Source organism: Pleuronectes platessa, chromosome 4 (genome assembly GCF_947347685.1).
Source record: "Pleuronectes platessa chromosome 4, fPlePla1.1, whole genome shotgun sequence".
NCBI lineage: Eukaryota > Metazoa > Chordata > Actinopteri > Pleuronectiformes > Pleuronectidae > Pleuronectes > Pleuronectes platessa.
The window spans coordinates 20,787,501-20,812,390 of record NC_070629.1 but is presented as its reverse complement, the minus strand read 5'-3'; the positions used below and the strand labels follow the sequence as shown (position 1 = coordinate 20,812,390).

The 24,890-nt window shown below is 42.1% G+C and overlaps 1 protein-coding gene across 2 annotated transcripts in view; it reads left to right on the top strand.

The window, feature by feature from the left end:
• Window positions 1-23,621, top strand: part of ccser1 (coiled-coil serine-rich protein 1) — a 112,746-nt gene extending 89,125 nt beyond the window's left edge. For both annotated transcript variants that reach the window (XM_053421454.1, XM_053421455.1), the window contains exon 11: window positions 17,971-23,621. In XM_053421454.1, the coding sequence (XP_053277429.1) occupies window positions 17,971-18,795 (825 nt within the window). In that variant the 3' untranslated portion in view covers window positions 18,796-23,621. The remainder of the gene's footprint in view (window positions 1-17,970) is intronic.
• Window positions 23,622-24,890: the final 1,269 nt, after the last annotated feature.

Genomic DNA, 24,890 nt, shown 5'->3' with positions numbered 1-24,890 from the left:
ACTAAATAATTAGTTATCTGTCTGCTCATCTACCTCTCCTTGTACGCCTGAAATGTGGATGGGTATCAAATTTAATCCATTCTTACGTCCTGGAATTTATTTTTAAAGTTGGTAGACATGGATTTTTTTTCCCAGTAGTAATTAATCTTTATTATGGTAAAACCTAAATATCCTTTTTACTGAAAACACTTCCCTAATTAGACCAGCAAATAACAAACCCTGTTTTTGAAGAGTAAATATAATACAGGGGCTTACACCTTGTTCCGTTATTGGATTTTTTAAATGAGTTTTTCCTTGTGTTTCTTTGTCAGCAGTAAAACTTCATCACAGTGCACAGCACAGAAAAACAGATCTTCTCCAAACCATACACAGATTTACCATTCTTCCCAACAAACAAGGACCAGAGCTGGAAGAAAATACAGCAAACAGCATGTCAGAGATGATATCAGTTTATTATGTTGACTTGGTTCACAGCACGAACTGTGGAAACCAGGCCAATAACACAAGCTTCTTCCACCATAGTCTCAGTTTGGCATCTTGTTTCAAATGAGATGCAAAATTTGACTCTGACTCTGAGCTGCACATCCTCATCTCGCACATGGAAGCCAATTACATGACTCTCATTAACTCACAGTCATCCCCTTTGAACATGGCTAATCATGCTTGGAGTGCCAGGAGGATAGAGATTAGGAGGCATGAACACACACATGCAGAAACATGTCAAGGCGCTGGGGATGGTTTATTTAGAGGATTCAGAGCATGTACATATAAATGCTGATGTGAGATTTGACTGGGAAGCTGGAAGCTGTGGTTGTATTATCACTATTATGCAAGGGGGGAAATAACATAGCTCCGTATTCGTGTTGTGTGCAAGTGTGTTTGTATTGTTTTTTTTTCTCCCTGGAAATTGTATGATCCTGCTACTGTGGTGTGTGTGTTTGTGTTTGTGAGTGTGAGAGAGTGTGAGTGCGAGTGTGTGTTTGAGTGAGTGAGTGTCTGCCTCGCACTCCAGGCATAAATATACCCTTGTAGGTCGTACAACAACGTGATGTCAGGTGATACATGGTCCTGCAAAGTCTGTGCGTGTGCCCGTGCGCGTCTGTGCGTGTCTGCGTGTTTGTGTGTGTGTGTGTCTGTTGCTGTCTAACACATGTTGGTATGGTGCTAAATGTCTTGAGGGGACAGTGTTTCATAATACACACTTGCAGGGCACTGAGATCACATACACACAACTTCAATAAACAGCAGACAGCATATTAAATCAATCACACTTTCAATATACACACTCACACACTTGCCAGAGGGAACACACACACACACATACACATACACATACACATACACATACACACACTCACACTGAGTGCAGGGTGGTCTAACTGGGCCTCCGGTGATTCAGGACAGATTCAGGACATTTTGGGTTCATTAGTCAAACCAAAGTAGGACAGATACCTTTAGAACTTAACTCCCCTCTCTTCTGTACTTCATCCTTGCTCAGTCTCTCTTCCTCCCTGTTTATCAAACTCTTTTCTCTTTTGTCTCTTGACCTCCTCCTTTATTTGTCTCCTCCCCTCATCTGTATGATCTTATCCATTCTTTCTTTTTTTTTTTTTTCAAAGTCTCCTTTTCATCTGCTTGAAACATCTGTAGCAGTTCTAGCCCTCTCTTTGTTCTCACCATCCTCTTCTGATAATTCTTCCTCCCTCTCTTTCTCCCACTCGCTTTTCTTCCCCTCCGTCTGTGTGATACACCAGCGTGGACACAGATACAAGCTGTGAGTTTGATCTGAGACAATTTGCTGCAACATTAATGAAAGCATAAACTTGCATGAATATTGATGAGCTATTCTTTTCGAATCTGCAAATTCCGGTTTGTCCTAGAGGCAAAATAGTAACAACCAGGCATGCACGCGCACACACATGCACACACATGCAAACTCAAAGCCAACACTAAGATGGAATATTTCAGGGACAAATATTGCAGATGAATATTTAGTCACAACATAAAATTTGATATTGGGTCTCTCATGTTTTCTTCCTCTAAGCAGAACAAACACACACACAAACACACACTCACACTCATGCTTTGGTTACAGTGTTTGTTTCTTTGTGTTGTTCTCACTTGTCAACAGAAAATTGAGTTATGAATGTGGATAAGTCTCTTCATTTCTGTAATTGTGTGTGTGTGTGTGTGTGTGTGTGTGTGTGTGTGTGTGTGTGTGTGTGTGTGTGTGTGTGTGTGTGTGTGTGTGTGTGTGTGTGTGTGTGTGTGTGTGTGTGTGTGTGTGTGATTTTATTTGTGTGTGTGTGGATCTCTTGCTTTGAGTTAGATGTAAAGATCTATACAATTTTAATTCTAAACATGAAGTTACCCCCAGCAGCTGTGTAGCTTAGCGCAGGGAATCGACTTTATAAAAAGGTAAACCTGCCTTCCTGCCTCACAAGCTCTTTAATTCACATACTCCTGTTTGCTTAATTAGAACAAAAACAGAGGTGAAAAAAAGACATTTTGTGGTGGTTATGTGCAGGAGTATTTAACAGAAGAAACATCTTGAGTTCAATTATACAAATAAAAGGCCTGAACAAGTATTGAATTGTCTTAAATGCTAATTGGATGGGTCTTAATTATTTAAAAGCATGTCACAGAAGAAGAAGAATCATTGGTTCTGTTTTGTTGTCAGTCGGTTTCTGGGTAAGTTGATGCATTAGACTAACGCTGCTAGTGAAAGTTACTAGCACTTATTTTGCTTAAAGTTGTTGCCTGGAAGTGCTCATGAAGCAAACAGGGCTGTGTGTTCACACTCAGTAGCTGAAGTATAATGGACATAACGTGTATATTTTCACTTTTTGTGTGTAGTTCAATCAAAGGTTAGGTCTTTGATTCCAATTATGAAAAAGTCCATAGAAAGACTTAAATTGATCTTGTTTTTAGCTGTCGTCTCCATGCATGAGGTTGCCAGGCAACCATTAGATGTGTCCTCTACCTTGTCATCGATTTCAAATAATCATAATTCCCCAAAGTAATGAACTGTTCCTTTAATAATAAGGCCTTTATTCTTACCGCTGGTGTGCGTCCATCCTGCTGCACCCGTCTCACGTGTCTCTGTGCATGTGGACATGCAGCCCTACGTGATGATTAACAGTTTCCATTGCAAAGTCAATTTGGTAATACTCCCGGGGATAATCAGGCACAATGGCACTCACACTGTTTATTAGAGAAACGTGCTTGTGTGTGTGTCTGAGTGTTTTATGTGTTTGTGTGTGTTTTGTTCGAGCACGGCTGTCACTATAGGAAATTGTTTTTCTGTGCTAGGGGCTATTTTTTCCCTTCACATACCAAATTTGTAAAGGTTTTATAAACTCCGGGGCAGTCTCATCAAAAATCAAATATGGCCCTAATTTGTTTTCATGAAAGATAAAAAAACAAAACTCACTGTGCCAAGTGAAAGTGTTTCCACGCACACTGTGTATTGAGTGACCTTGTGACCCGAGAGGCGGTCGACCTCTGTGGAAAGTCTGTTATTCTGGCCCTGTCCTCGCAACTTCCAGTGAATTTAATGAACTCTCAGACTCGCAGCTGCTCCAACTTTCATAAACCTTTTCCAGCTTTGCTTGATTGTGTATGTATGTGTGTGTATGAATGAACGATTGTGAATCAGGTTTCTTTTGTAGTACACCGCTTCCTACAGTTCTGTTTCCTCAGCGCTTTTTATACGATACAATGAAGATAATTAATCACAGAATTAATCTTTTTTTTTTTGTACGTGTCTTTCCAACCTTCTTTGGTTGTTTCTCTTTCATAGAAGCACATTTGTTCTCTTTCATGTTCTCTGACTGTTTTCTCTCTTTGTGTTGTCCGTCTGCCTCTTTCCTCATCTTGGGCTCTCTCCGCTGTTCCTCCTCATGTTTGATAAGTTTGGAGAGCTGGAAACAGACGGACAGAAAGCGCCTTCAGCTACTCTGAGATACGAGACAGTGCACTTTCTGGTGGATGCACTTACACTCACTGATAAGAGACACAAACCCATTTGTGCACGCATGCAGCACATTCGACAGGACTACCAGGAGTGCAGTTGACAACATCACAGATATTATTTAAATACTCTCTTCTGATTTCTGCTTAAATTAAGTTGTGTTATATTTCTAAACCAAGACATTTGCCTGGACGCAGCAGATACCCTGTCTAGATTTTACACACTTATTTTCACATTTGGATAAATTGCTTTTGGGACGATGCGAAATATGAATAAACTTTTGTTTTTTGCTCAGATTTGTTTTTTTACTGTTCTGTGGCTCTCTGCAGATAATCTTCCCAGTGGCGTTGACTGGTTGCTCTGTCTGCGGTCGCCCTAACTGCCACACAATGTTCAATGATTTAAATGACGCCTTTCAATGTATCTGCCGATAACAAGGCTAAAAATAGGACACAGTGCAGCAACAATGACAATACCAATGTAGAATGTAGGCTAATGATCTCCGTGGCTTTTTTTCTATGAGAAAAGATTCAATTATTCACAAGTAAAATAGTTCATTAAAACATAATTAGAACAAACTAACTTTCGCAAACTCATTTCCCGTGTCCAACCTCATTTGGAAAATGTGTCTCATTTGGAAAGATATTATGTCTTTCTGGATTCCTTCCAGGAACTGTACGACAGCCACTTGCTCAGCTCAGAGTTTGTGTTTACAGACACAAAATTTGACCATGAACCTCAAAATCTCAAAAAGACGGTTGCATTGAATCATTTCTTCTTATGATGCTGCGGCTGTGCTCGTTCCTTCTTCGGTGAATCTATTGTTGCTTTTGTGCCACTGTTGGGCTGCTCCTCATTCTGAGACATTATGCCAATCTGCAGCATCTGTCTTAACAGCAGAGGCATCATGGGTAAGTGTGTATGTGTTAGGTTCAGGGTAATAAAGCCCCTGTGGTCTCTCATAAGGTCTCCATTTTCACCTCCCCTTTACACTTATGGGAGGAAACTATGTCTACTTTTGTAAATTAAGACATTCCTCCCAGCCAAGCATCCTCTGAACCACCAACAGTTAGTGATGACAGCTGCACAGCTGCTTTACCTGTCAGCTGCTATAACTGCTCTGCTGTTTCTGTTGACACAGATAGTGTGATGGACTGCCTAAATAATGAGGCTGCACTTTTAGTACTGTATTTTTTGTTTTGTCCACCCACACAAAGAAGCAGAGAAGGGAATGTTGGCCCAAACAATTTGTTTCTTAAAGGAAATGGTTTGTCAAGCATCCACACATAAGCAGACCTGTGTATAGACTCTGTCAGTCAGTGGTTAAATAAGTCAATGTGTTTTAACGCTCAGGCAATTATACTGTGTTTCACTGCAGCGCATGAATACATATTTGCAGTTGTCATGTTTGCCTGATTGCAACGCAGTGAAACTGTCAGTGTCTTCGCTTGGAGAGCTCAGAACTGTGAGATATATCAATGCAGAGAAATAAAAAACATTCTATTTCAATTTCAAAGTGAGAAAATACTCGGGGCTGTATTTGATAAAAGTTAGTTATGATTAAATGCACATAACTTAAGTCTATTCTCTTGTCTAAAGTGATGTTACTAAATATTAAGATGGACGATGCATTTACACTTCCTGCCACTATCCAGGAATAAAGCCAAGATATCCTCAATATTAACGCTGCCATATTGAGTTGATGATATGGTTTGGAGTCCGCACATTAACTATCAGGCATATTGGGCCGTGTTAGCAAAGTCCTGCCACTACACGCACTTGACCAACCACGAGTCAGTTTCAGCTGTCAACCATGTCAATTACTAGAGATAATTTAGAGAAAAAATATCTTGGACAAACATCTACATGATAAGAACTTTCAATTTTTTTACTGAATGTTACATTTTATTTATGACCAATAATGCAGCCAGCCACCAGGAAGTGCTCAAGCTGGTTTGGCTTCACTTATGAGGAGTTGTCATGTCGTCCATCTTTATATGCAGTCTATCACTTAAACACTTATTTTCCTGTTGAAATAGCTCTGCTCCTTCCTTTACGGGCATCTACACAGATATTCTGCTTTCTGATTTACAAAAGGTTTTGCGATTTCTGTTTAAGCTGCCACTCAGTTATAATGGAGGTGAATGGAATTTTGTTTAGTACTCACAGCTGGGTAAAATTATTTCATTATAACCCAATTTCCAGCGATATCAGTGACCAGTTTAAATAGATGCTACATTCTCCCTGGTAAAATGGTCCCTTTACAACTGTTGACAATGTCCTCTCTTTACTGGCTCTACAAACAGTCACTTGTCTGGATCTAACTGACCGAATGGGGCTTGTTACGTTCTGTGAATCAAGGTGCAGCCCCCTGCTGCTGCACAATGCGAGCCCACAAGACAGGCTCACTCACAATCAGCTCATGTCACTCTCTGTAAAAGCCGCAGCAGTGTGTTCCCTGTCATCTCACACACAAAGAAAGGAACAAAGAATAAAATGTAATATTTATATATATATCTCCGGTTTCCAGAGATGGCTTAAAAAAACACCACCTCTAAAACACAGCAGGTACAGCGAAAACAATTCTATCATTTATCTCCAAAGAAGAGAGACGAGAAGGAAGAACTGTGATAACCTGCAAACACATTTTCAGCCACACCTCCATGGCACTGAGTTGATCCATCAGAGCAGATGGTGTTAATTATCTTGATGGATGCAACTTTCTTCTCGCCCATCTTCTCTCTGTCTTGTTTAGTGGGGTGGAGGTGCAGCAGGGCAGTCGATTATGTTCAGTGTGATGACACAGGTGGCAACTGCAGCATTACCAACAGGCCTCCCAGACATCTGATGGGAAAACAAATCGTATTTCTTCTTCCTCCTTAGGCTTCTTCTTCTCTCCTTTTCTCTCCTCTTTTCTTCACTTCTGAATTTATTTAGCTCTCCTAAGCTGATACACAGAACAAGATGAGAAACCGTGGTAAATAGGTTATCATCTGCACCGACTGACAGGAGGGTAGATGTGTGTGTGCGTGTGCATGTGTATTTTTTTGTGAGATTATGTGTTGGTAATAGGACATGGTGCATATTTCTGTGCGTGTGCGTGCGTGTGCGTGTGTGTGTGTGTGTGTGTGTGTATTTTTTAAGTGAGATTTTGTCTTGGTAATAGGGCTTGGTGCATACTTCTGTGCGTGTGTGTGTGTGTGTGTGTGTATTTTTTAGTGAGATTGTGTGTTGGTAATAGGGCTTGGTGCATACTTCTGTGCGTGTGTGTGTATGCGGGCACACTTGCTGCACTATAAGCACATAACTGCATGAGTGTGTGTAATCATCGTCGGTGCACTGATGGTGGTGAAGAAGGCTTTTATATACCCAGACAGCGGAAAATATTTTTGACGACCATCGGCTTCCTGCTTCATCAGTGCTCACAATTGTGTCACATGCCCCACTACTCTGTCTGTCTCACACACACACACACACACACACACACACACACACACACACACACACACACACGCTGCCTGTATATGTAAATGTACACATCATCATAAAAATGTTATCATCACACTCAGCCACCATTCCTGCAACACTTCCTGATCCCTTCCACATGATGCATCACGCTGACACAGCCATAGCCACAATCTTTATTGTTTCCTCACTGTAAGTCAACCTGTCTAATCTAACTCAAGCCGTCAAGCCGTCCCTATAATTTATATGTTGTCTTTTAGACCTATTATTATCTTTATTAACCCAATGATCCAAACAATGTTGTTTATTACCCACAAATACCATAAACCGCTGAAAGAAAACACACACTGACAACAACCAGAATGCTCACAAAGATCTCACACAGCTGCCTGGTCTTCAAATCTACTTAACATCCCAATTAGCATGTTGTTATACAATCAGGAATTTTAAAGCTACTACAAGTCTCAACTCTTGCCTGATATATCAATATATGGATGACTTTGGAAGAAGCATTTATCAATTTACATTTCTCCTAATATAGTATTTAAAAAAGCTTATAACTCATACATAAATCAATACATACCTTATAAGACAAATCTTCAAGCACGGTTAAAAGTTGATTTCATTTTTTTGGGCTACCTGTAAAAGTTTTAATCAATTCACAGGCTTTTAGCCATGGTGAATGAAAATACAGGGGTTCAGTTAAAATTAAGTGTATACCAGTTATAGATCCAGAAGATATCATGCTTTTGAACCACTGTCGGGTGTTTCTGGGAGGAGATGGTGGCTGTGTCCATTGGAAATGATTCAAGTAAAAAGAACGGATTCACACAGACGGACATCATTGTATTGCCAGATTTTTTAAGTTGAGAGACGTTGCAGAGGAGTACAGTGGTAAGTAATTAATGGGCATGCGTGCAAGCAATCTGAGGTGACAGTGAAAGCCTTGGAAATAGAGTTGGACAGTATAGCTTCCCTGCCCCTGCAGCTTGGAGGGTGAGACTGTTGGAAGATGGAGAAGCCAACAGTGGTAGCCTGACAAAGATGGTACAATCCAAGATCTACTGCCATCTGGGCAAGGAAAGCCAAGCCAAGGGATTGGTGCTGACAAGAGTCCAACTAGGTGTGGCCAGGGTTTCTCATTGTGAGGTTAACCCTTGATAAAGCAATTCTGTCAACACAAGTCAAGAGCCAAATAGATGATTTAGTGTTTGGTGACATTTCTGAAGCACAGTGTGGGAATGGTGGAGTAATGCAGCACTGATGGAGCAGCATTTTGTAATCCAAAGGAATGGTTGTATGCAAATAGATGATGGGTGGTAGTGACAGCTTATAGGAGCATGGGACAGCATGGGACTGTGTTGACACCAGGGGGAGCAGCCAGGTGCAGGAGTCACTCTGGTTCCAGTTGAAGTGCAAAATGAAAGATTGGTTGTCTCACGTGTTGGTGTGTACGCAAATTTGTGTTTTTTTGTAGCGGAACACGCAAAACATCCATCTATTGATTAACACATGTTCAGGGTTGCAATCATCTTCTAGCACGTTGAGGGGTTAGATGTAGGTTCCACCTGGACTGCGTACCTGTCTATCACAGGGCTGATACACATTGACAGGCAAACACGTTCACACCTACAGGCCGTGTAGAGTCTCTGTTCCACCTCCTCTTCACCTGACCTGCATGTCTTAAGGTAGGAAATCAGATGATACAGAATCAGCTTGGCAGCACTCCCCTAGAGAGGAAAACCCAAACTCAATTTTCGAACTGCAAAAGAAGAGTGACAAATAAAAATGTAACCAATGTAGAAATCATGTGGTATGGATGTGTGTCTTGTTGTTGATGGATTCAATTGTAAAGGTATATTGAATCACTTTTGGCAGATTTTATGTCCTGGATGTGGTGGTGGTTCTAGCTTGTATGGGTCCCTGATAAACCTTCTCTTCAGCCTGACTGATAAAACTGTGTACAATAATACCCACTACTAAGGGTGCTCATGGTTTCTATTGGGAAGGAAAATAGTTGTTTCTTTAGATATCCCTGCAAGGCTTTAATTTGATATTCTTGGCTCCCTCAGTACCTAATGTGGCCCTGCCTCTCCACCATCCAACTAAGGGTCTTTCTCACCTGCTTTACATTTGTGCTATCTCTCTTTCTCTATATCTTCGACTCTAGCTGATTAATTATGTCTTTCTTTCATCTGCTGTAAGTTCCGGTCTGTTTTGTCACCTTTGACTAAATATGTGCCCATGCAGCCATGTTTCTACCCTCTTGCTATCCTCTCTTCCTTTGTTGTTTTACTTCTCTGTTACCTGTGGGTCATCCCCTCACCTTATTTCTTTGAACCAATCTTTCCCTGTTATTCTGTTTGTCTTTTCTCTTAGTCTTTCATCTTTTCTCCTCCTCTGACATCTTTACTCTCCCTGTTCCTGTGGATCTCCTCCTCTCCTTTTTTCTACTTCACCATTTTCCACACAACTCTCCACTCCTTCGTTCGCTCTCATTTCTTTCCATCATCTTTACTCAGTCATTCATCTAGCTTTTTTCTCCTTCCTACTCCCTTTGCTTGTGGTTCTGGGCAATGTTCACCAAGCATATTGGGCACAGGCTGGTGGTCGATGAATTTCACCATGATTACACACTCATGCGCGCACACACACACACACACACCTACACACACACACACACACACACACACACACACAAGGACACATGCGTACACTTGTGCACACCCAAACCTGTTGGGGATGGTGGTTGATGAGCAATGCAGGCTCACAGAATACATGCCCAGCTGAGCTGCTCAAGAAACCTCATTAGGCCTCCTGGCCACAGAATGGCACCGGCTTCAATACTTACCAGCCTTCCTTTTTCTCTCTGGGCCGAATTTGAAGTCCCGGGGCTATACACTGCTCAACATAGACAATCACAAATAGTAACTATGAACGTACAATGACACAAACGTTCAGCAACTGCTGTGTTGAGACGTGATCTCATTGGACGCCTCAAAATCGAGGTGAGACCTGGTGCTTTTGTCGCCTGCAGCTGTGATCCTCATCTAACTGAGGTGTTTTATCAGTGGAAGGTATCGTGCTGTTGCTAGGTAGCATGTTATCAGCTGCCAATTAGTTGCTGAGTCTATAAGACACAATCAAGACAGTAGGTAAATTCAGAATTAAATTTAAATTTAATTCAAGTTGTTTCCTGAAAAGAAAAAAACATCAGCGTTTCCTTTAGTGCCATTTGTATCAGTGTCTGTAGTCGTCCTTCGATGAACAGTAGTTACCTGCTGCTCAGAAAGTCACTGGAAGTCAATGGAGGACTTTGTGGACACATTTGCATTATGATTATACGGTATTTGCCACATTGATCCTGCTCTCCACAGGTGCTAGGCAGAGGTTGGAGCTACCCTGTGTGAATAAAGCGCTGTGAATCTGAATCCTATAGACAGCACATGATTATGTTTGTCTGCTCTTGCACACTAAAGCTGATGGAAGATCTGGAACATGACAGTGGCATCAAGTCCATGTGTCCCTCAAGCAGTCACCAGGTTGAGCTGAGGCTCCGTGCTGAGCCATAGGTGCATGTGCGGGTGCATGTGCTGGTTTATCCCGCTGTCAATTTGATTTGATTCAAACTTTTCCTAGAGGCGTTTGCTGTAAATAAGTTTGTTTTCTTTTTGGACTTTTCTTTGTAGTGAAAAAGGCAAGAGACAACTCAGTCTCAGACATTGTAATGTATTCAAGCCTTCGGCCACATTGATATGCAGTGGAGTTACCCTGACGGAGATATTGTAAGTCTAAATATTTATAGAGCTACAGACGAACACAACCCTGCCTCATACTTGTGGTTTGCAGCAAGTTACTGTGTTGGCCTAATGTGGATAATTTTCCAGTAGTTCAGTGACAGGGCCGGAGATTGGTAACACTGTGAGCCGATTAGCTGTGCAGTGCATCACATTAGTGTCCTGCCTCGGGGGGGTGTGCCTCCAGCGAAAAGGTCCGGGATGTGACACCCAGCCAGCTGGTTGGCAGTTTGCTGCAGTGTGGCGTGGATTGACAGCTTTAGCAACCTAACAACTGTGGTCTCCTCTTATTCCATCTCCATCTATTTTCATCATCTCAGGCCCAACCGAACCATAACTGTCTCCACTGAAAACAGTAAAAAAAAAAAAAAAATCCTTCTCCCTCTCTCTCTCTCTCTCCCCCTCCGTCTCTATGTGTGGTCTCCAGACTGCAGTAGTGTGCCATCAATCCTCTGGCTGTCAGGGTCTATTCAGCCCTGCTTGCTGCTTGCAAGCACCAAGTTACATAAGTAAAGAAGAGAGAGGAAGGGACAAAAGCAAGGACAGAGTGGAGGAGAAGGTGAGGGATGAGAGAGGCGAGGTCAAGAGGGTGCGATGCAAGGGGAGAACCAAGCTTAGTGACTACTCTGACTACACTATCCCTCCACTTTTTCATACTTTCAAATTTGACTGGATATCAACTTGCCTACTGTTAAATTCCATTACCCTCACAGTTGAATGCAGTTTATCCAGCTTGCATTAAAAGAAAAAAAAAAACTGAACTGTCAGAACAAAGAACAGACAGTCAAATATTGGCTAATAATACTGAATTTACATAAACAAGACAATGCCCATTTTGACAACTAAAGCCCTTCTCGTTTCCTGCCATTCTCTAGGTCCTTTCAAATAGTTTATATGATTAAGTTACTGTAACAACTGTCATGACACAGAAAGTATGTCACCATCACTACTGTAAACGATGCACAATGCTGTTTAATGTCTCAGTTCAGTTTTGTGTGGTCTTTCCTACAATGTCAAGTCACAGTATTCATTTTCACCTCTGACGTTGTTTTTTCTCTACTATTCCTGACCTCTACTTTTCTTACTTTGGCAGAATTACTCTCCTGATTTATATGAAATTTACTGCTACTGTATTCTTTTACATTTTAATGTGCTTCCTGTACGATATACTGTAAATTCCATTTCTCATAAAAACCAAGGGAGGAAGGTGAGGTGCGGAATGAGACAGCAGCTAGAAATTGGGAGAGTTGTGTTGGGGAAAGGAGAGGCAGGGGAAGAGGGGCGAGATGAAGATGGAAGACTACAACAAAAAGTGATGAAGAGAGGAAGTGGGAAGTGAGGATGTTGCTACAGGCTGTACAAGAGAAGCACTTCCTAAGGGGATTGTGTATTGATGAAATCCAGCGAGTTCCAAGTCAGGATACAGTATGCTATGGCTTTTGAGACACCAGGCCCAGACTTCAGTTTCACCCTTTGTTGGATTGTTTGTTGGCGATTTATCCAGCAAAGTGCCTTTTGTTGATGTGGGAGACTCAGCACTGCACACCTCGTCTGTAAATATTCAATGATGCTTTCTGGGCAAGAGCAGAGGAAATGATAGATCGAGCTTTGAGGGATTTCTAAGTGTGGGCATCATGTTTCTCAGCCTGTTTATGACTCTTTTTATCACAACTTCAAATTCAAAACCAGCGTCTAGCCGTGATCTAAAGTCATGATGTATTGCCAATACTGCCTCAGAACTCAAAAAGGATGTTCATGGTTATAATTATGGTTGAAGAGGTGAGATGAAATTGTGCTAGGAGGGTTATTGCTCCTTCACAACTCTCTGTCACATTGGGCGTAAATCGCAGACTGTGTATGAAGATTGACGACGCATCTCCATTTCTTCCCACTATCCAGAAATCAAGCCAAAATATATACAGTATCTACAATATCCTTGATATGTACGCTTTCATCTGGCATTGTTTATAACGATTGCAGCCAGAGTCTGCATGGTAGTGATCAGGGGGTGGAGCTGCAGCAGTGAGGTCGATACATTGGCTCACGCTATTGTAAGTCAATCTCAGCTGTCAATCATTTTTTTAACAACAAATAACTAATCAAGACCAAACTTACTGGAATAAGAGCATTCACATCACAAATCAGTGTGATGAGAATACCTACAATGTCAGAAACCATCTTTGAGAAAAAACTTTGACGTGTACTTTGACTCGTTGACCACAAGGGAGCAATCAAGTCACTTTGGCTTCACTTTTGAGGAAAGGTCATGTTTGTCTTTATGTACAGTCAAGAGCGTAAATATGTAAAAATGTATTCAGTTGTCATTTAAATAGGATTTCGAAAACCATGTGGGTGGGTTTACTCTCCTGTTATTGTATCTGTATTACAACTTTTCTAAATTGCCAAAACACTAAATCCCATTCTCTAAAAACTGAAATCACTGTTCATCTGGTTAGACACCTTTCAAATCCGAAACCCCCATTTTATAGAAATATAAACACATTTTCATTCACAGTCAATGCACTGGCTGGCTTGATGTGTTAGTAGACACCAGCGTTTGGTTTTAGAAAAGATACAATTGTTTTGGAATAATTTTGTTATTTTTGCGAGACAAGTAAAAGGTTATTTTGAGTGTTGCTTGAATTTTGTGGCTTTGTGTTTACTGTTTTGTGTTTGAAATGTTCACTCAACTTTTCAAACCTCATAGGATAATTATAATCATATGATTTTCACAGACGACGTGGGAGTCACAAAATATAAAGAATTCACATTCACAAACATTTAGATCTATGATTGCCACTGTGAAGAAACAGGAAACTTTTGGGTTTCAATACCCAATGGCCTCCATTAGAATTAGTGTAGGAGCATGAATGCAGAGCCATGCTGTGTACATGAGGGCAGGAATTCTTTCTTTACATCAGGCTGGTGGTGTTTTCTATGATTACTTTATTTTAGGGAAACAAACGTCTACCACCACCCTCTTCTTCCCTGTATAAAAATGACTGAGAGGTAAACAGCCAACTTGTAGAAGGATGTTTTAGGGTTTTAAAGATCTCTTCTATGCAAACTTGGCCATTACCACATTACTGTTTTCTTCACTGCCCAATAAAAACTGCGGCTGCAGGAAAGGGCCTTCTTAAATCACTCTGACTTACCTAGGTGTGTGTGTTTCTGTGTATTTATAGGACTGTGTGTGAGGGACTCTCCAGAGCGTTCGCACACCCAGGCCGTTCTGTCAGTGGCAATGAGAAAGCCCGCTTGCCGCAGAGCGTGTACTTGAGAAAGGACGCCCGAGTTTGTAAATCAGTCCCGCTCTCTCTTTTTATTTTGTGTGTGGCTCGCTGTCTGGTCTTCTGTTGTTGTCATTTTTGTTTATCTCTGTTTTAATCACATCCACACAATCCTCTCGCTCATTTACTCCTGTCTTCTCGCTTCTCCTCCAATATTTGTTGACTCCTCACAGATATCGGGCCTGACCTTTTTCTCTCCCTGTTTATCTCCCTGGGTTTACCACAGTTTCTAGTTGCATTTGATTCACTGTGTTCATTTGTTGTTCCTTCAAATACTTGGATCAGAGCTGTCCCTCTTTAATACAGAGCATATGTCTCTTCAACCAACTATTTGTTCTGTGCCTAGTAATTGTTTCTTTCAGACTTGTCGGCCAATTTGTATGTTGCTTTTCTCGCTTTACCTTCTGTTGTTTTTTCCCAAGTATCTGAAAGTGGGAAAAAAACTACAGATTTTTTTGTATGATTAGCAATTTAGCCCTAATTAAGACGTCCTCCATAAACCAGCACTGCCATAATGGATGTTCCACACAGTGATTATTCCCTCAGCTTTCTTTGCGGAGCCCCTATGTAGAAAATTTGGCTCGAATGGAAATTTTCTCTCCTCATAATTAGATCAAGGAATCTGCAAGAAGTCTTGTAGTGTTTATCCACACATTAGAGCCCATTAGACAGCAGAGGCACACTCCCTCAGCTCTTTAAGTAAACTGCAAAGACGACACACTGTTTGTTGTTTTGGCAGAGAGCTGTTGTGTTTGGCTTTTTTGCTTTTTTTTGGGTAGTTTCTTCTTTTTGTTTCATTCGGACATGAAAGGACACAAAGACGGGGCTCTTAGAGTGCAGCTTGTTTGGCTGCAATTCAGATCTTTTAAAAGCCATATCAAACGAGCATGTCAGAGGATGTTTCCATGTTTGTGTGTAGTGTCAGTGAGCGGTTACACAACCAGAGATATGGACACAGATTACGCTTTCTACTTACAAATGTAGGTATATTTCTTCATGAACTGGCTTACACATGAATGTGAACGCAATTAAAGAAAAGCAGTAAAGTAAAATCATGGAGATCAGTATCGGGAACAGTGGGAAAGGCTTCAGGGCCTGATCGTTTTTCAATACATGTCTTCAAAACTGATAAATGAATAGACCCCCTTTTACTCCTGCTCATTTATTCCATTGGAACCTACTACTAACCTGAGAGCCTGGAGCACACCATTACTAAAGTCTTAGTAAAACCAGGGAAGCATCCTAAATCACCAAAGGCTAACAGTGTCCTAAATTCAATCAAGCTGCTCCTTCTTTCACACACTTATAGATAGCAGTCCCCAGGATCTTCCTTTATCATGATCCATTCATTATGGGCATCATTATTTATTTATTGGCATTAGTGGCTAGTATAAACTTATACTATTCCAATACTGTCAGAACATAAAAGCCAGTATTTTCACATCTATCACATGGTATCTGACAGAGCTTCCCCCTTTCTTCCTTCTTGCATCGATAATTGAGACCCTGGTCTGTAAATCTGTACAATGTCTAATATGTTGATGATCCAGCTAAACAAAAAAAATAAACAATTACCACAGCTTCAAGGTGGGAATCACAAATTCAACATCAAACCGAATGTGAAATATTGTCACAATCTCTCCTTCTGCTTGAGAGTTAAGGTGCTGAATAATGACTATTGCCGGTGTGGAGGTATAAAAAAGATCAACAAATAAAAGTGTTATAAGTGCAACACACACCGGCCGCATTGCATCATTTGATGAATGTAAATCAGCGCCCGAAGCACACACTGGACTTGTTTAACAGTCAGAAGAAGTAGTGAATTACAGTAGCCATGATAGGACAGTTTGAGAAGAGAATAAGATAAAATAATCTTCTTTCCTGGTACATGTTGAAACGACTGATCCCTATTTACAATTATATGTGTAAAAAAAAAGCTGGTGAGCTCATAAATAAAAAATACACTTCTTACACCACTGAGTTACTGGGTTAACATATTAAATGTAGGTTTTATTGAGTTCTATTTAGAAGGATCAGCAATATGCTGGCAGTTGTAAAAATCCCCAAAACACCTCATCTCAGTCACATTTCTTGATGTGCTTCTGACACTGAGGCTAATTATACACCACAGCTTAAGTTTCTCTGTCCAATAAGCATCATTTGTAACAGACACCATCTCACTTCCAGTTTGTCATCCCCAACTTTCTCCTCCCTTTCCCCTTTTTATTATTGTTTGATTTCAGGTTGACAACCGTTTCATTGAATTTGTGGTTGCACCATTGTACTGTACCCATTCAGTCAGCTGTATTCTGTTCTAATTACATTTCTACTTCTTACATGAAACTGCCGTCCACGGCCTCAACACAGTAATTACATTATGTGTTATATTGATTTCCACACAAAAATGGAGGGAATCATGATCACATTCATACACGATACATGAAAGCACCCAGGATTCTAAATAAATGCATGCATGTATTTGCAAGTAAGCGTATCAACACAATGTTGCACACATAAAAAGCATTTGCACGCATGCAATTACCCAGCACATGCTTATCCGTATGCACACCACACACACAGGGAAACACACAGCCATTGTGTTGGCAAATGTCAACTCGGCTTATTCTCCCGTGAGGTTCTTCAGTGTCGGATGAGATTGTGTTACTTTAGTGTACAATGCACACTCTGTCCCAATGGCACTGTGTGTGTGTGTCTGTGTCTGTGTGCGTGTGTGCGTGTGTGTGTGTGTGAGAGAGAGAAAGACAGTTAGAGGGAGAGAGCAAAGGGGGACAGTGATGAGATATGTTGCATAAGGGGGTGCAGTGGAGTGTGAAAGAGAACAGGTGGCTCTTGTTTCTGCCATCGAGCTTTATGTGCCATCCTCCCCATAGCCTGTTTGTGTGTGTGTGTTTGTGTGTGTGTGTCTGTGTGTGGGAGGGAGGGAGGGAGCGAGAAAGAGGGGGAAAGAGTGAGATCCCATTTCTTTTTGAGGGGGGATTTTGCATACTTTGAGTGCACATCTCCATACATGCAGATGTTACCTTGTCCTGTTTGTCTCCTAATTGGCGTGTGCGTGTGTGTGTGCGTGCGTCCGTGTGTGTCTGTGTGTGTGTTCTTCAGTGAGCTGGGTTCCGGTTGGTTTAGAATCAATTAGAACAAGCTGCAGGAGCCCAGAGAGATCATTCTCCAAATGTCACCCAATTAACAGTCTATAGTGAACACACAACTTTGCTCATGCTGCCCGTCTCTCTATTTCTCTCAGCCTGTCTGTGTCCTCCTGTCTCTCTCCCGAGTGTTTCCCCCGGGACATGCTTAGTGATTTATTCTTGAAAAACAGCAGGTACACGTCACACACTCACAGAGACACCGGCAGCAGTGCAGAGGAAAGTCTCTTTAACATCTGTCTTTATCTCTCTCTCTCTCTCTCTCTCTCTCCCCCTCTTAGACCAATCATCCAGGCCGGTGGTCAGGACTAGGCAGCAGCAGCAGTCTGGCCCCAAGGGACCGAAGGGTAGTGCGGGTTGTGGGGGCAGCACTCGCAGGGGACCTGTGTAACCAGCACGTCCTCCATCACCATCCACCTCTGCACGGCCACCCTCCTGCCTCAGAGCGACACACTGCCAGGGAAGAGCGCCACTGCCATGGGGCACTGGCGCAGTCTTCAGCCCGTCACCCAGCATCAAATCTGGCTACAGGCTCCTCCAGCCTGTCCCTCGCCGCCACCGCTGTGTCAGCCCTAGCCTCACCTTGTACTCCAGCTCAGCTCCTAGTGTCACACCCGGGGCCCAGTCCAAATCAATGCCCGGGCTCCGGATCGGCAGCCGCTAATCTCACCATGATTCCATGTCTGTCCTCCAGGATGCCAGAGGGGGTGTCCTCCTCTTCTGAGTCCCTAACTGTAGGAGGAGGAGGAGGAGGAGGAGGAGGAGGAGTGAGTCTGTCAGGTGGAGTGAGGAGAGCAGGAGGAGAGCACCACCCCCCCAGCCATATTCCCCGCGCAGTCATGGCCAGCGCCTCCTCGAGCCTCCACAGCCTCGCGGGCAGGGGAAGCCCCTCGCCAAGCGTCTCGTCGTCCGACCAAGCCTCCCCTCCCCCTCCCACACCTTCCTCTGCCTCCTCTTCGTCCTCCTCGTCCACCACATTTACGGGTCGTTTAGGACAGCCACCTCGAGGCCCTCTGTCCCTGCATAGCTACAGTCGTAAAAATGTCTTCCTCCAGCATTCCCTACACACTGCCGAGCTGCAAGCTCTGACACAGCGAGACAGTTGAGAGGGCTCAAACCTTTACGCTCTCCCCCCTCAACCATAAGCAGCCACATTATTGACTCAAGTGACAAAATGTGTAACTTTAGAGAAACACCGCTGCTCCTTCGGAACGAGTCTCTTGAATTTCACTGTCTCCGTTTCTCCGACACTTGAACAGCACATAGTTATAGTCCCTGCTGTTTCTCTTCACTTTGCTCATAAAACCCTTCGCTGACATTTTGTTCGTAGGCCTGCTCACTTAAACACACGATCATTCGCAGGTGCACACACGCAGGCTACGAGTGTGAAAAAGGCACTCACCCGTCTATCAGAACTCCCACATAGTGTCATGCTGACAATTTAGATGTGCTTACGCCCACAGACACACAAAGTGCAGCCCAGAGACTCACAACCCTTCCACAGAGACACACACTTACACTCTCAGGCAGATATCTCCACTTATATCTCTGCTTCACAATCTGTACAAACAGGGTTTTCAAACCAGGACAGACACGTGAGGTTTCTATTTGTTTGTGCTTTTGTTGATGAGATTTATTTTTTATTCCTTGATGTTAATCATTTTTACCAGTTTAAACCATGAGCTGCTTAAGGAACTATGGGAAATGACCGTAGTGTGTGCTTGTAAGGATTTATTCTCACCTGGCCAAAACCCAAGTCAGATCCACTCCACATTCCTTAATGTCCACTTAGGAGCCATCTGCATCCACTACCCTCTTACAGCATGCTTTTTTAAATGTAAGGGAAATACAGGTGGGACTTTTCTACTGTAACAACAGCGGGGTCCGGGGTCTTTTGATAATCTTTCAGTATCAACTCTCACCTCAGTGTTTCAAGAAGGGAATCGAACATGCTACGACCTCGAAGAAATGTGCTTTGAGAACTTGTCGATCCCACATAACTAAGAGATCACATGCTCTCTCAGAGTAACTGGACCACTGTTTTTAAAAGAAAGCAATGTTGCCCCATTATATACAATAATTAATATGTGTTTGCAATGTTAGAATAGTACGGTACAAATTTATCAATTCACCCCTATGATTACAACACTATTCTGAATTATTATCACTGCAGACTTGTCGAACAAGATCAAAACAAAGAGAAGAAGGATTTGAAATCTGGAACAACCAGCATTGTGTATGTTTTTCCAAAATGTACGTGTGTGTGTGTGTGTGTGCCGGGTTTTTGAAAGAAGCTCTTCAAACTCTTCTTTTAGGGCTGGGTATCGAACAGGGATACACACCTGTGCTTTGTTAAATGTCAATACCAATTTTTAGGAATACAGAGGGAACAAATGTGTCTCAAATCATGGCGTTATATTTCCTTCACAGATTTCACATCATCAAGTTATTATGGAATTAATTGCCAGGAGTCTGATTGTGTTTGGCCAAGAAAGCTGACAGAAAACTGATCTCGTTCGAATGCTCGAAAGAAAATAAACTGAAGAAGTGATTTTATAATATATCCCATTTTGAAAAAGCACCAGCACTGAGTTTTCCACTGATACCCAGTCCCTGAAGGATCTGCTTTTGTCCTGATCTCAGATGTGTTGGTTTATCTTTTTGAAAACTGACCTAACAAGATGGTGTTTGGTAAAATAAGGCGGGAATATTGTTCTAGACAGTGGGACACATATCTTTTGAGTAAGATTTACATAGACTGTAACTGCCATGACCTGCTGAGTCGTACAACTTCATTCACGTTAGACGTTTCACAATTTAACAAGTGAGGAAATCCATCAGGACCTTCTCAATCTGAGCAATGAATATACACTCACCAATCACTTCATAAGCAGCACCATGCTAATGTTGGATATTGCCGTCTCACGAGATGTTGGAAACACTCCTTTGAGATTCTGGCTCATGTTGCATCACATCATTCCTGCGGATTTGCCATTCACCTGCTCAACCGCATCCCAAAGGTGTTGTGCCTAATCCAGACATATTGATCCTGGAGGTGATTAAAGTACCTGATTGTCTGCATTGTGAAAAGAGTGTGAGACAACCTGCTCTGTGAAGTTGTGCATCATCAAGCTGGAAGTAGCCGTTAGAAGCTGCTAAGTTGTGGTCATAAATGAATGCTTGTGGTCAGCACCAACACTCAGTTACCAGGCTGTGGCTTTCAAACTAGGATTGATCGGTTTTAAGATTTTCAGAGGGTGCCAAGAAAATATTCCCCCCCCTCACCATTTCAGCACCGCCACCACCAGCCTGACGGTTGACATGAGGCAGGCTGGGTCCACGGATTCTTGCTTCACGCCAAATTCTGCAGAAATTGAGATTTATCAGTAAAGGGGACATTTTCTGCTCTTCAGCGAGACTGTGCCTAGTGCAGATTTCTTGGCTGAGGGCAGATGGACCCAACATTGTGTTGAAGCCCATCCACCTTAAGGTTTCACAGGTTCATTCTGAGATGATTCTCTGAGTAACTCCAGCTCTGTCAGCTCCAACCAGTCTGGCCTTTCTCCTCTGAACCCTCATTAACAAGGCGTTTCTGAAGACAGGACTGTTTCTGTTTCCTGCTAAATTTCAAATAAACTCGATCAACAGTTTTAGAAATACTCAAACATGCCTGATTCCAACAAGTCATGACACGGCCAAAGTCCTGAACATCCCATTCCCTCTGACCTGATCGATTTGAAGCTCCTGACCTGTATTGCATTATCGCATGAGGTGTGTAGGTGTTTCCTATACAGTGATTGGTGAGTGTACACATGCTGCTGAACTGAGTAAACCGTCAAACGCTCCTTTCTTTCACCCACTGGCTTCTGGTCAAATCTGATAATGCTGAGCGGGGGGTGGGGTCCTGCCCCGCTGCCGGGTGCAGGCCAGACGTTCACTGCTCTCGGCATCCACACAAAATGTTAGGTTTGGGATAAACTGTGAGTGGTGGGGGGGGCGAGTGTGTGTTGTAAAGCACACCTCATGAGGTGAGGAGCTGGTAGAGGTGAAGAAAAGCCCTAAGGAAGCCGGCCCTGATCCCACTGGTGAAAGCTACCCAGTCTCCATCTGGTCTTTTTCCTCACCCTTTCTCTTTTTGTCCTTATTTTTTCTCCACCTCAATTTGATTCCATCTCTATCCTCCTCCAATCTCTCCCTGTCCATTTCCCTCCTGTCTCCCCAGCATCTTTCTTTGTTGCATTCAAACTCACTGTTGTTCTTTTCCTCCTTTTCAGCCTGTCATCCTGCTCTCCCCCCCCCCCGTGCATCGTGTCCCAGGTCCCTCCTTCCCCCCGTCTCTACCCTGCTTAGCCTACTTCTACCCAGAGCCTGTATTCTCATATAGTCGGTGTCCGTCACAGACTCTGCCGGAGCAGCTCTCGGTCCCGGGCGCTGGGACCAGCAGCGCCGCCGATTCCCATTCCAGTTTTCTAATTAGAGAGTAATTTTACACCTGCTGAATGCAATGAGCTCCCTGGTCGAGTAGAGGGCCGGCAGCGATGTGGCTCCCGAGGACCTGGCCTCCGAGCAGGCGCTGTAATGTGAACTAAATACCCCCTGTTAGCTTTGTTTACAGGTGGAGGGAATAGTTCTTGTTCCGCCGGCCGACCTCTAAAGAAAATCTATTTACATCCTTCATCAATGCCTGTGTCGCAGGTGAAAAGTCATAAGGGAGTGTTCGGCTCTGTTTGCACTGCTCGCTCACACTTTATTCCTCCGCCGTGTTTGCTTCAGCTACTGTCAGGTATCATGAGAGGAAACGGCCACTTCTGAGAAGGCAGATCCGATGTGGGAGCTGTCGTCTTTCTGAGACGTGTTTCCCTTTGCAACCGCTGCAGTGGAACGATATTGAATTTCACTGCTGGGAAAACAAGGGTCAACAAACCTCAGCTCTTTTGTTTACTGAGCCACGTGTTGTACATTCACTGTTATTTATTGTTTCTGCCTTATTTATATTTTGGACATAGACAAGTTTCCTAAAAGCATCTTGGCACTAACTAATGAAGCTAGTTGTCATGATAATAATCATGGTGGAAATTATATAACAAATTCTGATGATATTACTATGATTTTAATGAATCACCGATACTCTACTGTTTTTTATGTGCTTACTGTAACTAGGATTTTTTTTTCTGTAATAAAGAATGAATTGTATAACTGTACATAACTTATTGATAATGTTGATGTTGACACTGAATAATTAGGGTTGACATACATTGTTCGTTTGGCACTTAAGAGATTAAAACTTGACAGAAAGGTTTAAGATATGTTTTTCATTGATTAATGTTAAATGCAGTCGGAGGTCTGGGCTATTACCAAAGCATCTCAGGCTGTAGTTACACATCACAAACAAAGGTGAAAAACTGAAAGACTCTAATGTTGAACTGAGTTCCCATGCTAAATTTACATGTAAAGGCCAGTCGACTCCGAGTCCCCTTGATTTTATCCCGCTGTGCCCGTCCCCCTTAAAATCCAGCCTTTGCACTATGACTTTGAAAGACTTGACTTTCCCAACTTTTGCCGAACTGTGCCAGAATTGTGATGATTGATAATCTATTAAAGATGTTCTTTTTCTTCTGCGTCTAAGTATATGAAACTGTTGGGTAGAGATTCATACTGTGAGCCCCTGACCAGCGATAAGCTCATAACCAGCTCACATATTCATTAGGGATAATCCATCCCGAACAAAAAACTGTCTGATGGGTTTATTTATGATCCAAAAAAAAAAAACTTTCAGTGTGTGTTCACCCAAAGTATTTCTCCTCAGTTTCTGTCTGAGATTGTTTTTGTCACTCACAGTTGTTTGTTCACATGAGAAATGTCCTATCAAAAGATTCCTGTCCACTCTCTGCTTATTGTTAATATTTAATACAAATAAAATAGATGAAAACATCTTGTGGAGATTGTGATTTTGGATTTTTCCATTACTAACGTCAGAGTTTTCCTCCTAAAACAAGGTGTGTGTATGAGATAACTGGGACGTATTGAAGCCGAGAGAAAGATGGATTCTGCTGTCACTTTAAAAAAAGAAGAGCCTGCGATGCTGAATATAACGTCGGCTCCGTCTCTCAGGCTGCGTAGATTTGGCTTCACAAATCTGTAAAGAAAAGCATGAAGGAAATCAAAGAGCGAAAGAAGATTAGAATTAAGCTCAGAGTAAAGAATCTTTGGAGCCATCGCTTGAAAAGAGAAAAACTTTTCTGTCTGCTTCGACGTTCAAGTGGACTTTAAAAGGTTGTTCACAGCAAAGAGTACAGACAAGTGAGTTTTACCTCATTTGACCTTTAGCCTCCAATCCACAGTGTTGGAGTGAGTTCTCATGTGGCAGAGGCCATAAAGTAGGGAAGAGTTTAGAAAATCAATTAGGTGCAAATGAGTTTGTGCACAAAAGCGATTGTGTGTGTGTGTGTGTGTGTGTGTGTGTGTGTGTGTGTAGGATGAAGACTTTACTGTTTACCTCTTGGCGAGGACCTCTGCATACTCCTAAATTCTGGACTCACTCAATTAGTGTTGGTGATGTTATGTCTGCGTGACACACACACACACACACACTTACACATAGTATCCAAGAAGTCTATTTTATCAAATTGCTTGATTTGTTAGTGAGCAGCTAATAACTCATCAGATATTCGTGATATTTGACAATTTGACAGTTTTTTTTCAAATTTATATATATTTATTCATCCATTATCATCTGCTCATCCGTTTTTAGGGTTGCTCTGAGAGGATGTGCAGCTCTGGAGCCAATACTGAAATATCTATTTCCTATTTATTTATATATGTTTGTGTTTAATGCTTGAGTTAATCATGTACTGGCAAAATGTGTGTTTGTACTAGCTAATTCTTATAATTCGAAATTTTTTATAATTGGGTTTTTGATTTTAATTTTAAAAGCTGTGATCAAATCATGTAGTTTTGTTGTAAACCTGACATTGAACATCAATTTTCTTATTTATTCTCAGCTGTTATTTTTCTCCAGCTCATATTGGGTTGGTTCAAATGTGTCCTGTGGGTAAATGTCAGTCACTTATTTAAGACTTTGGAGCTGTGCCCCAACGGTTCTGTTGTTATGTAATGTTTATACAAATGTATCAAATAAAGTGATTTGGATAAAATAAATGAAAATCATTAGTGCGTTATTTAGAATTAAAGCTGTGCACTG